The 14,515-nt window shown below is 36.7% G+C and overlaps 1 protein-coding gene across 1 annotated transcript; it reads right to left on the bottom strand.

Annotated features, from left to right (window-relative positions):
• Window positions 1-445: 445 nt before the first annotated feature.
• On the bottom strand, window positions 446-14,415 carry adgrl4 (adhesion G protein-coupled receptor L4). Its single transcript, XM_010782804.1, has 15 exons — window positions 14,400-14,415; window positions 13,229-13,378; window positions 12,388-12,537; window positions 11,940-12,010; window positions 10,983-11,162; window positions 10,250-10,433; window positions 9,983-10,096; window positions 9,173-9,372; window positions 6,316-6,495; window positions 4,702-4,905; window positions 3,525-3,745; window positions 2,922-2,988; window positions 2,707-2,799; window positions 2,326-2,493; window positions 446-1,443 (listed from the first exon to the last, which is right to left on the bottom strand). The coding sequence occupies exons 1-15, from the start codon at window positions 14,413-14,415 to the stop codon at window positions 1,381-1,383; spliced, it is 2,061 nt and encodes a 686-aa protein (XP_010781106.1). The 3' UTR covers window positions 446-1,380.
• Window positions 14,416-14,515: the final 100 nt, after the last annotated feature.

Genomic DNA, 14,515 nt, shown 5'->3' with positions numbered 1-14,515 from the left:
TTTTTTGAAGTTGTTGTTGGCCTGTGGAAAAATGTAATCATAAGAAATGACTCCGGAAAAGCTGTAGATAGAGCGATAAGAAATGAATGCAACTGATTATTTAATGTTTAATGTTGTTTTTACAGGCAATAATTTAAGCTTTATTAGTCCCAGGTTTAATATGTGCAATAAGTTCATTTCAATAAGTTCTGCAATAAACATTGAACCAGTCCGGCCCTCGACTAGTACCCATTTTTTTATTTTGGCCCACTGTGTATTTGAGTTTGACACCCCTGATTTAGACTAAGTCGTAACATGTGAGACATTTGTGAAAGAAAACATACCACCCCATTTTTATAAAAGCAGAAAAATATTTCCTTAACATGATTATTGTTAGATATCAGAGCCTTACTATATATAGAACACTTTTGGAATACATTAATGAAAAACCAGTTGACACACTGCATGATATTTGCTTTACTTTATTGGCTAGCCTCTGTCGGTTGTTATACTGCAGTTTTGCGTTGATGAATTGTTAGGTAGTCAGAATATGAATAGAAAGAGACAATATTACTATTGTGATGTTGGTAAGTTTGGTTCAATTTCCAGCTCTAGTCTCCTTGAAGTCAATACAATTCAGAGACAGCAAGAACACATGCAGGAAGTAAAGGTTGAACCACAAGTATTAATGTATAGCTCAGTATCACAAAGCCTTTGAGGGCTACATCACAGCTCATACTGTATGGACCAACATGTTAAATACATGATTTTGTCTGATCATGCAGACAAATAATCAGAAAGGGTTGCCAGCTGTCAGTTTGTGTAAAATGTTTACAGTGCTATGACTGTTCCTCAATATGTCCAACAGATGGAGCCATTTACCTACCAAATATTCAGTAAACTGTACACTTAGTCCTGTGATGTTCATAAATGGGAGGGAGACAATGCATTAAAACGAGACCTTTGATTTTGTGCGCTGCACAATATGTGTGAGTTTTCCACATTCATGTTTAATAATTTACAAATCAATTTGAAACACAAGAAAGGAACAAAGACAAAAGAATGCACAGTAAGGCTGATTATTGCAAAGGCATTACATTAAACTGAAAAACAAATACACAAGAATGTGTTTTTTGAAATGTTGATACAGTAGTCTGCGTTGTACATAAGATCGTAAACATGACATAAAACAACATGAAGAATAGATGATGGCAGTCTTTGAAAGGGAAACGTTTAGTAATTACAAGTGCTGCCTTTTTTCATTTATTAGACATCTGAACTTAACAATTCCTCCCACATGGATTTTTGCAAAACAAAAAGCATGACTCACAGGATACTGCCAGGCTTCAGTGTGGACTATTATTCTAGAAGTGCAGGTGAGCAGGCGTTATTCTCCTCAATTCATCTCAGGCATTCAAAACAACAAGGCATGTTTTTGAAAAGCCTGTAGTACTCCTCTTGAATCTGGAACAACACATTCAGGAAGGTCAGATTTAGATTAAAACGTATTTAAAAAACACTAGAATATAATACAATATGATATACTATATAATATAATAGTTTCTTTTTACGTAGGGAACCTTTTCTGATAAAAATTGTATGCATATAGAAGGCATTGGTTACAGAATAAACTAATCATTAAATATATGAAATTAGCTCTCCCTGCAGAACATTAAAATGATGCTTACATGTTATTGACTCGGTAATAGTATTCCAAAAATATACAGTAAATCTATAAAAATAGCAGTCTGAATTATTATTATAATTTATCATAATAAGTCAAATTGTTGTTGATATTTTTGATGCTCATACTCGTGTACTTTTTCTTACTGTTTGTATGTTTGTATATGCAGTAAATGAGTATTTTGTTATTTTTGTATTGCTATTTTAACATAACAAAAATAGTTCAATACTTCTTCTATCACCTTATGACAGCATATTTAAATGAAATGTTCTGAATGGCTAAAAGACAGATTCCCTTTACTTCAACACAGACTACGGCACCACTACTGTGCAATAACACTTGTGTGCAATATGTCAATTGGAAATGTATTACGAACGTTACTTGTAAATTGAAATCACTTTTTATATTTTTTATATTATGTGTATGCCCTTTTTAATAATGTTCTATATTTGTGTCTCTATCTTCACTTTAGCTGTATCAAGTCCATTTCCCCGCTGTGGGACGAATGAAGGTATTCTGATGACATGCTATCATGAATCTGGTTGGCAATACACTTCCTTCCTGTTGATCTGAAAGGCTCACTGTCTAACTATAGTCACTCGATACATGTAATGAAAAACAAACAATTAAATAAATGAGTAGAAACATTTGAGAATCTTCACCTTTCTGGACAGCACACAGAGGAAGATGAAGATGAACATCCCCTGGAAGGCGTTGGCGATGGTGAACAGGTACGCAGTGAGGGTGGTCTCGTGCAGGATGTGCAGGACCCCGAAGGTCCAGGTGGCCCCGAGCACGAAGAGCAGAGCGAGGGCCCCGCGGGCACGAGAGCAGAAGGAGGGCCCCGCGGGCACAGGACCTGGGGGAGGGTGGGGGGGACAACACACTGACTTTAACACAGCGATGCCACAAAGAAAGTCTTCAAACAACTAATTGTAAACAAGAACACCACATGGTATCATATTAATCTACCAGCTGAGAACATTTCAGCTTCATTTCTTCTTATTCCTTTGATCTTCTCCACAGCAGGACGGATAATCCTACCTGATGTTTTGAAAATGGCTGATTTCAGGCTTCTTCACAGCAGTGTGCCGGTACACTTTGTAGATGATGACTCCAAAAGCCAAGAGATTAACCTTCAGTGGAGACCGATCAAAACAAAAATAACAACAAACATGAGCAACTGTATATTCATCTTTGAAACAATCCCTGTTTGATGATTCAAATGAATTCTTTAAAGCCATTTTTAGATCTTTACCAGAATGATCAAACACGCCGGGCCAATGAAACTCCAAATAAAGTGATTTTCTGTGCTCAGCCAGCACCTGCAATGCAAATATAGAAAGTGTTATTTATCGACTGAATGTTTAAACATCTCTTTGTTACAATAATCCCTCGTCCTGCAAATCAATACCCTCGATATTTTCACTCCAGTCTAATCGAGCATTATCTTAATTATGATAATATTGTATGGTCTAGTAAATACCTTTCTTATCTTGAAAAAACAAAAACAATTTGTGAGAACATCTACACAGAAATACATTCGCAGCAATACTTTTGCTTAACCTCAATCTTTTAATTATATTTGACTTTAATAAACAACAGACTTACTTTTATTTATAGATTTGTATTCATTCCAAGCGTCCTTTACTTCCTTTTTGTCCCTGCAGGCCAAATGTAATCTCTGTCCCCTTGTATTTATAATTAATGTAATGTGTTTATCTTCCTTTCCTCAAAAATGCTTATTAAGTTTGAAGAAGAGGTTTTTGTAAAAGCCTTTGTCTTCAGAATCAGAAATCAAGTTACGAATTTGCTTTGGTGTCCGGTGGTGCAAACAATAAACACCTCTCTTTCCACTTACACTTTATCAGTGCCGTAATACTTGGAGCCGAGCGTCGCCGAAATGGCAACGACCACCGCAGGGCTCCCGTAGCCGAAGATGTAAAAGTTACGGTGCAGGAAGCCTTTGTTGTAGATGACGCCAACAACTATTAAGTACAGATGGATGCCCTCGATGCACATCCAGGCAAAGGCCGCCAGGAAGAAATAGTGCAGCAGCCCTGCAATCACCGAGCAGAAGAGCTGCCAAGAAACAGACAAAAGAGAGAGAGAGGGAGGGAGAGAGGGAGAGAGGGAGAGAGAGAGAGAGGGAAGAGAGGGAGAGAGAGAGAGAGAGGGAGAAAGGAGAGAGAGAGGGACGAGAGAGAGGAGAGAGAAGGGAGAGGGAGAGAGAGAGGGAGAGAGAGAGGGAGAGAGTGAGAGGGCAGACGAGAGAGAGAAGGAGAGAAGGGGCGCGACACCGATAATTCAACAAATTTCAGTGATGTGAAAAAGTTCAGTTTATTTAGGCCTCTTCATGTAAGTAATGTCGTTTGCACATGTGTTTGCTTGTAAGCTAATGAATGTGTTTATTGCTAATTTTACAATTATTTGGATCTCAAAAAAAAGCCTTTAGGGAATCTTATACCTACAGTATATGTTCACTTTGTTTATGGGGTTTTATATTATATTTCATATCTTTATTATATTGTTGCATCGACTCAGTTATCTTGTGTCTTACCTGTCAGAGAGGAAACCATTATTTATATTATTTTAATTATCATACATTTGACCTCCTTGTGTCTAATTTAGCCTGATAAAATGTTATATTTTGCTGCTTGTACCTTTTAAAGTTTTCTAACAAGTAATCTGAGGGGAATTTCCTTGTTGTTTGTTTTTAACTTTGACTGTGCGCTTTTGTAAAGCACTTTGAGCTGCACAGTGTTGTATGAAAAAGTGCTAATATATGAATCAAAAGCTTTTATTACTTATTTTATTATTATTATTATTATTTTAAATGAACAAAATCCCGCATTCTTCTTGTTACACGTACAAAAGGCAAGTTAAAGTCTAAGTGAGAGGAGTGGTGCATATGTCATCCTATTAAAACTCAAATGGGGGTTAATAGGCTTAATGAAATCTCTGAGTAGTGGCTCACATCTGCACACACACACTAACAGGATATTTCCTTTGTTTCCCCGGGTTCATCCGCAGCTCACCTTGTGTGTGTTCACGTCGATCCCCACCAGGAAGACGAACTCGGCCATGAACAGGCTGCAGCACAGGTTCTTGTGGATGGTGGTGCGGGTGCTCTGGATCTCGCTGAAGAACCAGAAGGTGAAGATGCACATGGACAGACAGATGAGGGAGATGATCATCCCCAGCTGTGTGATCCGGGTCAGCACGGTGCGGTGGGCCACCAGCTGAGAAGCAAATGGAAAGGGAGGCGTTTCATTCACGGTTTTATGGTACACTGAAGTTGTAATCTGTTCTGTTTTCTGCCTGGGATCATCTGATATCACATGGGGGAGAACAGGCCGGGGCCGACATGTTGCAGACGGACTGGAAAACTCTGGTCACATATCAGCCAGATGTTGTCGCAGTTAAAAGGTTTGGAACATTTTAACTTTATTCATTTTAACTTATTTATTGCTTTATTTCTTTTGGCAAGTTAATTCTTAATTTCTAAATACACTACTCCCTTTTGTTTAAGCCCAGATCCCTAAAGAACATGTAGGAGTTTAAGGGCACTGCGGAGTGCTGTAAAGCTGTGGGTGCTTATCTCCCACACTGACTTTGCCAATCAGTGTTACAGTGAGTCACGTTGCCTTCAGGAGCTATTAAGACAAACACAGTTTCACTGTTTGTGCTTTGGACTTTTTGTTTTGTTTAAATTGCTGTCTCACAAGTTATCAAACATATTATCTTGAGTGCAACTTAATACCAACAAAGCCTTAGTTAGAAAGAACTTGCTATGTTGTAAAGGTTTAACACCTTAAACACAAAATACTGGCTTTAAATAACCCATTGTTTTATTTGTGAACCCTGAAAACTAATCTGTTCAACAAAGCCTTCCAACATTAACTCACTCTTCCCCCCCCTGCAATGTAACACTCCCATTTCTGCCCCCTGTTTTATGTCTTGTCCTTAAATGTTTCATTGTTAAGCGACCTTGGGTTAATGAAAGGCGCTATATCAATTAAAGTTATTATTATTCTATAGGTGTGAAACCGGAGAAAATAGAGGCACATCCTAACAGTGTCTAATCTAAATACATATTAAGTATTATTTCAATTTTAAAACAGCAAAGAATTTGAATTATCCAGATAAATTGGATTTTATGAATCAAGGACTTTGAGATTTCTTAAGATAAATAAATATATATATTTTTTAAGGATTTGATTATCTGAAATGCAATGTCAAAAAAGATGTTTAGCTTTAGACATTTTGGAGAAACTTGAAACAACAATACAATGCCTGAGTATGACATTATTATATAAATAAAAGGTATAATAATATAAATAATAATTTGAAGCATTAAACAGTAAACATATGCACTTCCTCAGTGATTAACAATGTGTTATATAGTTAAATTATACATTTTCATAGATCTAAGGTCTAATATTCTGTTTCTGTCTCTATTGTAAAAGTTTCAATAAATACATAATTTTCCATAAAGAAAGGTTCAATTTTTATCCTCTCTGAAAATAAATGTGTACACTATGATGAACCTTTTTCTAAAACCATAAATAAATAATGTAAATCTCCAGTGAATAAATGTAAAAAAAGGGAATAGCTTTGCACAGTTGTATTTTTAATGTATGATCACTCACATTGGCTCGCCCCGAGGACATGAGGATGGCGAAGTGTGTGAGGTGGGTGCAGGAGCAGGTGGTGGCGTTGCTGGTGACGTGGAGGGTCCTGCAGCCGTGCGTGGCCCAGCGGCCCCTCAGGAGGTCCGCCTCGTACTCCCAGAACGCACAACTGGTCACATCGGCCTGCGTGTCAACGGGCTTTAGGAGAGGAACAAAGACACGTTAACTCTTCATGGTGCGGTTTTATTCATTTTTGAGCGGCTGCTGCTTTGCAATTCCACCACAGGGGGTTATTACTTTTATTATTATTATTATTATTATTATTATTGTTATTATTATTATTATTATTATTATTATTATTACTATTATTCATTTCATTTCAAAAGGAGAAGACATGATTTATGTCGGATTTTGTATATATTGATTGTTTTGTTTTTATTTAGGTCTTAATGTGTGCACAATGCAAAAATGTGTCTTTCATTCTGTGTATATAAATACATATTTGCACACATATTTTATATACATTTGTTTTTATATTCGGGATTGTGGGAAACGATATTCCGATCTCTCTGTCTGTACACACAAACTACAAGATTGACTTTGATTGACTTTGAGTTAGATAATAAACTACAATAATAACCCTAACAATTATAAAATATTCACTGTAGAACTTAATATTATTTATTTCAGCTAAAGACTCCATGACTTATTATGGGAATGTAAACAGACTGAAAATAAATTATAAATAACACTTTCAATTTGGTCTATTCAATTTGAATTGTAATAAATACAAATGTTCTATAATGTTTCTTTAGTGTCATTTTTGTTGGTTCACATTTTCATTTATGTTGTTCTCTATTGGCTTTTCTTAGTTTTTGTTTTCTCACAACTTTATTACTAATGTAAGAACAAATAAAATGCCAAATAGTCCTCATGCACCACGCTGGGTCAACATGAATGTTTGGGTCATGTGCATTACTGCTCATTGTGGGTGTTTTTGCAGAAAAACCACTTCATTGGGATGTAAAACAGTACAGCAGTGCCAATTAATATTAATATGACATACTGCATTCATAGAAGAGGTCAACTTATTTTCCATTAATTGTTATGTGCAAATGTACTTGAATTAAAATGATCAACAACCACATTTTTGGGAAAAATGACCACTGCCACGTATACATTAAATTAAATTAAACAAAGCTGTGTGTATATATCAGATTGACTCCTATTCTCAAAATCTTAACTGTGATCACATTACATTGGATTTTTAAACAGTCCAGTTGTAATGTTTCTGATTTTCTTTTGTAAAAACTAGCGATTTAACCCCTTAAATTACCACATTTCTCCCTCAAATAAATGCATGCAGACTGTGTCACAAGAATACTGAACAGGTGTAAGCGTAGAAAAATCCCCAAGTGCTCCAAGGGAAAAGAGTCTGCACGGAAATGGAGCCAAAATTATTGATTGTTGCTCTTTAAAGGCAATTTACAGAGGATTTGAGCTGCTCAACATAAATCATAACCTCTTTTGTTAGGCTTAAGCCTCAAGGGTCCAACAAAAATAATGATTTCACTTTCTCATACATTTTAATTATCTTAAAAGAAAATACCAGTACATTAACTTTTAGGGTTATTTCCCTCATTACTCCGCTTTCCTCCATCATCTATTCACCTTTCCTCTTCCATTTCCCCTGAACATGAAGGTCATTACAAGAAATACATGGAATAAAATCCTAAAATTTCATTAAAAAAAACTTACACGAAGCACTAACTACTCCTCCCAGGTGAGTTTATTTGAATTTGACTTTAATGGAAACTCTGGAAGTTATTAAGTTACTGCGAGAGGCAGTGTGGGAATAGGAAGCCGTTTTCAAAGCAAAACGCAGCGCAATGATCTTCTGCAGTTTGACAAGGTAGATTATGATGTTTCAAAATGTCGGAAGATACTGTAATGTTGATGAAATGAATCATACTGTGAGACAAATCAAAGGTAGCAGCAAGTTTAAGGTTGCAGGAAAGGGTAAAATATGCCTAAACTGTGTTTGGATATCATAAAATAGCTACTTTAGTCTAGGTTGAGTTAACAAATTGTGCTTTAATAGATCTAGTCAATAAGGGTTTGATAAACGATGAAGATCCACCGGCTGCTGTATAGCTGGGTGAAAACACTGACTCTCTGAAGAAGCATACATGTATTCTGTATATTTTAAAGTGTTTAGTGACTCCTCTGAATAAAGGTATTTATTACTGAGAATATGGACATATTGTTTTAAAAATTTGAATCTTTATCTTTATTTTATTTGTATTTTAATCAAGTAATTTGGTAATTCCTGAAGATTTACTGTCAAAATGCTGCTGTGACAAATGAATTGCCAAATTTGGGATAAAAAAAGTATCTATCTATCTATCTATCTATCTATCTATCCATCTTTCTCTATCTATCCATCTATCTATCTATCTATCCATCTTTCTCTATCTATCCATCTATCTATCTATCTATCTATCTATCTATCTATCTATCTATCTATCTATCTATCTATCTATCTATCTATCTATCTATCTATCTATCCTATCTATCTATCTATCTATCTATCTATCTATCTATCTATCTATCTCTATCTATCTCTATCTATCCATCTATCTATCTATCTATCCATCTATCTATCTATCTCTATCTATCTCTATCTATCCATCTATCTATCTGTCTGTCACTGAGATTATTATAAATAAATCAAATATATATAAAGTACAATTAACCTTGATAATGAGAGCAATAATACTAACACAGATCTATCTATCTATCCTTTTGTTTGTGAATATTAATAGTGGAAAAACAATGTAGGCTGCCTCAGCAGCACTCTTTTATGTATCTTTACCTCGTTGTGTCTGAGAGTGAAGGTGACATGGTCAAGTTGGTAGACATCAGCAGGTCTGACGGCTGCTGCGATGACTTGAGAGTTGACGGTGATTTCCCCAGCCTCTGCATAGCGCGAGTAGTCGGTGACACCTGGGTCGCTGCTCGGCTTCAGGATGTCACTGATGCTGTCGTACCGCACAAACACCGCTGACACACTTCCTGATGGACCAAAAACAAGTTTAACAAAGACCGGAGGGAGTCAAACTTACTTACTGTATTTGTAATCAAACTTTTCCAGTCTCTTATATCATGGATACACATGTTTTGGAGAAGTCTGTATGCAAATCTGACCAACTGAGAATGCATAACTAGATTAGCACACTAATAATGACTTCTAAGTCTCATAAAATCACTTGTCATCGTTGATTTTATTTATTGGTTTCTGCATGTGGGTGTAAAGCCAAGGAATACTGTTGTTTTAATTTAACTTTTAATTCGAAAAGAAGCCTTCTTTTGTTTGTGTTGTTTCCATTAGGAAGAAGTAGTCCTGCTTGTGATACAGTAGGTGACCAACATCAGATTTCATTTCTTAAATTGTATTGAAGCCCCTATATGTCTCCGAAAGGCATCAGCAAAAATAAAGACTTAGATCAAGCAATATATTTTGGTATATAGAGCATGACAGAGAAGATATGAATACTTAATTTTTCTTTGGCTTAAACGCACTGTATGTGGCATATGGCAACATGTAGCAAAACAGTACTCCCTGTACACCCAAGCACGCAGATGGTCACAGAATTGTTTCCAACATGTGAAGTAGCTTCTTTACCATTTCTGTCCTCCTCTGGTCTCAGTTTGGGAGTTAGATTGATGTGATCTCCTCCCATTGTAACAGACAGTTTGGCTTTTGTGTGGCGAGCATTAAAAGTGAAGAGTTTCAATTCTGTGGTGGAGGAGAAAAAAAAGTCAAGGATGTCAAGGAATTTAAATATAAAAATGACAATTATCCAAAACCCCACTTTTTTGCACACAGGTGGGAATAAAATGCAGGACAATTTAATATAATTGGAGAGCCCTGTGTTAATAATAATCTCACCCATTTCCGTGGCTTTGATTTCAAGCTCAGTTGGAGTCTTGTAGTTGTTAGCCAGACTCAGAGCACTTTCTTCAACAGTGTGGAGCAGCTTGGTGATGGTATGTTCCCGGCGCTCTTCTTTCATTCGGCTCCAAGCCACCAGTTCATCCTTCTCCACCAGGTTGTTTACTGCTTTCACTAATTTCTGTAGAACACAGATTTATCAGCATGACATGTGTGTGATAGCTAAACATGTAACATATGCCTGTACTGAAATATGTGTCTAATTAGGTATGATTAAACATTAGTTTTCTCCCTTGATGTTGCAATGATTGCTGGATATGAATGGTTTTTATTATTTTCTGCACATAGGAACCTATATCACAGAGATTTTTCGAAATATTTAATTGAAGGATATGTTTTTTTAAAAGCCTTTTAATTAGTGCAAGGGAGCGATAAGTGGACAATTTTGGTGTTCAATTATGGTCACATTTTGCATCATTTTTGTTTAAGCATCTATTTATCTTACATATTGTCCCAAAATACAGCAGCTTTCATCTTAGATCCAACAATACTCAAGTCTCTAAATTGTATTTCCCAGAAATGCATATCATACTAGCAACATTCTTAGATAAGTTAGAACTGGATTGTATACAGTGGCTTTTTTCACTCCAAAACCAGTTCAAAGCATAACTGCTGTTCAGGCAGGACTCCAAACGTTGATTGAGAAAGGAGAATGCTAAACAAAGATTACTGTGAGAGTGGAGTTGATGACGGACGGTTTGACAGTGAAATCCTTTCCCTCCGCACTCAGGGTTGATGCAGATCGACACAAGGCCTCAACATATGCGATCACTTGCACCGATGTGAGCTCGCCGGACGTCTGCTTGACGATTTCCTTCAGTAGACTCTGAGGCTCCGTGATGTTGCTCATCTAGGATGGGGGGAGGGTATTTCAGTGAGAGTATTTATAATATCACTTGTCTGCAACATTTTACAACCTGTCCTTTGATGTATTGTAGATTTTGTTGGATAGATACTGTGAAATCAACAAAATCTGATACATTTGTAGATTTCCATCTTTTCTTTTACAAATGAAACTGATATGTGGTTCACTCACATACTCAATATTGTTCAACTAGTTTTCCCACTAGGAGGAGCTGTTTTGTCATTCTCAGAAAAAACGTTGCCCCCTAGAAACAGTCTAGACCTGACATATTAAATATAAAAAAAGCAATAGACAATTAACTTTTAAGATTTCCACCTGCGGGCAATGGTTCTTTATTTCATAGATATAGCAACCTCAAAGTGTATCTAAAATATATTTAAATGTAAAACAATACTTCTATCCACCTTCTAAATGTCTATGAACTATGCCAACATCTGAAGTTGAAGGCTGGAGAGTATGTGAGTATTTGGTCACAAAACCAGAGTTAAATAATAATAATTTCCTTCTTTCTCTAGTAACAATAGCACAATTCTAGGTCAATAGGACGAATAATGGCACTACAAAACAAATAAAAAAAGGCCTGAAAAAAATATGCTTGTACTGCAAGTGGCAGTCTCTCTTGTGTCTCGCTCGGTCTCGTTGTACAATATACTTTCTGCATGTTTCATCTCATGGTGATCCTATTTCTCTCCAACAGAGGGCACTCTCATCATATGTATGTTTACCTTATTCGGCCTAAATCCTGAGGAAGGGTATACTTACATATTCAAGTGTTTTGTTGACAGTCTGTGTGATACACCCGATGTTGTCGTGGCAGTATTTTAGGGGATTCTCTGGAAAACAACAATTACCTTAAGTATCTCTATGATGGATGATTTTATTTCCATTAGTTTACCATTATAAAGCATGTCATAGTAAATTCTCCAAATTGCATTAAAACCGGCAGACATAACATCCCAGGACTCTCTTTGTTATGAACTGAAACATCAGAAAACTGCAGATTTCACCGTTAACTTGACGTATTGCATAATAGATTCTCACAAAAAAATCTATAAAATGCAATCCTGTGTGGTTTGTGTGACTGTGACAGAGAAATAAAAAATAAAAAAATGAATAAAAAGGGAGAGAGATGAAGAAAAATGTATGTCCTTGGATGTAAGAGCCAGTTGTGTGTCGGTGTGCTTGTGAGCTCTTCCATCCTCATACCGACCTTTACATCTTACGCCTGTCTCTGGATCAAAGTGCTTAGTGCCTGAAGTTGGGATGTAATCACGCTGACAGGTGCAATAGAAGGATCCATTCGTATTATGGCAGCGTGAGTTTGGTCCACAGATCTGTCCTGACTTGCATTCATCAATATCTGTGAGGTGCAAATGAAGGGTTCAGGGCCAATAAAAGACCAACTCCATATGATTAACGTCAAACTCACAACATAACATAAAGCAAATACATAATAAATACAGACGTTTAGTTCTATTTCTATCTTAAAATCTCCTACAAATAAAGAGTTTTCCTGCTCATTACATTTAATACACTGTTTTATTGTTCATTGTACACACACATGTTACACATTTGAATATTCATAAACCGGTTTATAAATTCAGCTACTGTATGTGCTTGCACTGTAATAAATAATGTTTGCCACCCACTTGGATATCTGTAGGAATACATAATGCTACAACATGGGATGAATGTGTAGTTTATCTTTTGCAAATGGAGCAAAGGATCTCGGGTGGTTACTCAGAATAGCAGCTAGGAAGGAAGTGAAAGGCCGAGGGGAAGAATCACCTCCAACACCTTTATCCTCCTCAGTACAGTTGCAGAGAAAACATCACACACACACACACACACACACACACACACACACACACACACACACACACACACACACACTTTCCTGACGCCGCCTTCACAGCAGTGTGGTTGCTGCTTTCACAAATAAACATGATATCCAGCCTGTTGTATGGTATGTGAGGCCCTCTGTCAGTATGTGTGTATGTGACCAAACTTAATGCCTTTACATGTATAATTCTGAGCGAATTGGACATTACCGATGCATTCAGTGCCATCGTTGGGCTGGAACTTGGCCTGTCCTGTCGATGTGTATCCAGAGACACATGTACAGTCGTAGCTGCCTGCTGTGTTGTTGCAGCTCCCCCTCTCCCCGCAGATATTGGTCACATTCTGGCACTCGTTGTCATCTGTGGAGAAAGTAAACTGGGTTATTTGCTGAAGAAAATAAACATAAAAATATGCCACAAAAACTAGAAAATTGGATAAGCGGGGACAATAAAACACATTTTTACTGGCTGCTTTAATGTTGCTGTGAATAGCCCAGACTGTGTAAATACGCACTGACCAGCAGGCGAATGAACACTTATAACAGCTCAACACTTCGTAGACATTCGCATCTTTTTTGGTACAAATACAAATGTATGAAAACATATTTACATCTAATAAAGCATTTACTAATTCAGCAAGTTAAAGACATTTACTTCCCCCTTTGTTTGGACAAGGATCTTCTTTCTTATATTTAAACACTAGGTAAGAGTTATTTAATTGATCTATAATATTTAAAGGTTTATTCACAGCATGCTCTTTGATTAATTGGACTGTAATAGTTTCCCATTTTACTTGTGTTCAGTCTACCATGTGTCAGTCCTCCTTCTGCTACATTTCCCATAAGACCTTTCAAGATACTCGAGAGAAATGCCTGGACATGTTCCAATTAGCTGATTTGTACGTTTCTGTGGGGGACATTTCGAGATAATTGTAATGGAGTACTGACAAAGCATCCGTGAAAAACTACATATCTTGTTGCGGACATACATTTTGGTCTCAGCCGGTGAAGAAAATATAAATCTCTGCTTTGCCTCTTCAACAATGAATGTCTTCAACATGCAAAATGGCTGGCCTATCAGAGAGAGCACTTGCAAACAGTGATGTTAATCCTTTATGTTTAACTTAAAATACTGCAGTTAAGCTATTTCCCCTTGAGTTAAATAGGAAGCACCACAGAACACCCAAATTAGCATGGCATGCTTGAGGCATGGTGGCAGGATTGCCTATGTGAATGTTCTCCAAAAAAGGAAACCAGAGCAAGCACTAAAAACATGTGGTGCTTTTAGCTGTCAATTCAGGAGTGATGATTTGGTAAGATTATTTCTAGGGTAAATGTGGATTTCCTATATTAATCCATGTATAAATATCGTGAAAACTAACCCCATTCGATCCACATGTCAACACATTTCCAGATTTAATTCCAAAGAGGCCAGTTTTGGGCTTTGAATGAATTTCTGACTATGGACTATATTTAGGAATACTTTGATTCGATCTTG

Source organism: Notothenia coriiceps, unplaced genomic scaffold (assembly GCF_000735185.1).
Source record: "Notothenia coriiceps isolate Sejong01 unplaced genomic scaffold, NC01 NC01_scaffold00024667, whole genome shotgun sequence".
Classification (NCBI taxonomy): domain Eukaryota; kingdom Metazoa; phylum Chordata; class Actinopteri; order Perciformes; family Nototheniidae; genus Notothenia; species Notothenia coriiceps.
The sequence above is the reverse complement of the archived record's forward strand: the minus strand, read 5'-3'. Positions and strand labels throughout refer to the sequence as shown.

Bases quoted from the DNA above. Each gene is read 5' to 3' on its own strand.
- adgrl4 (XM_010782804.1), bottom strand. The intron at 10,434-10,982 runs GTAATCTTTGTT...TGTGTTCTACAG, and splicing joins TCATCAACTCCACTCTCACA to AAATTAGTGAAAGCAGTAAA. The intron at 4,906-6,315 runs GTGAGTGATCAT...TTTGCTTCTCAG, and splicing joins TGTCCTCGGGGCGAGCCAAT to CTGGTGGCCCACCGCACCGT.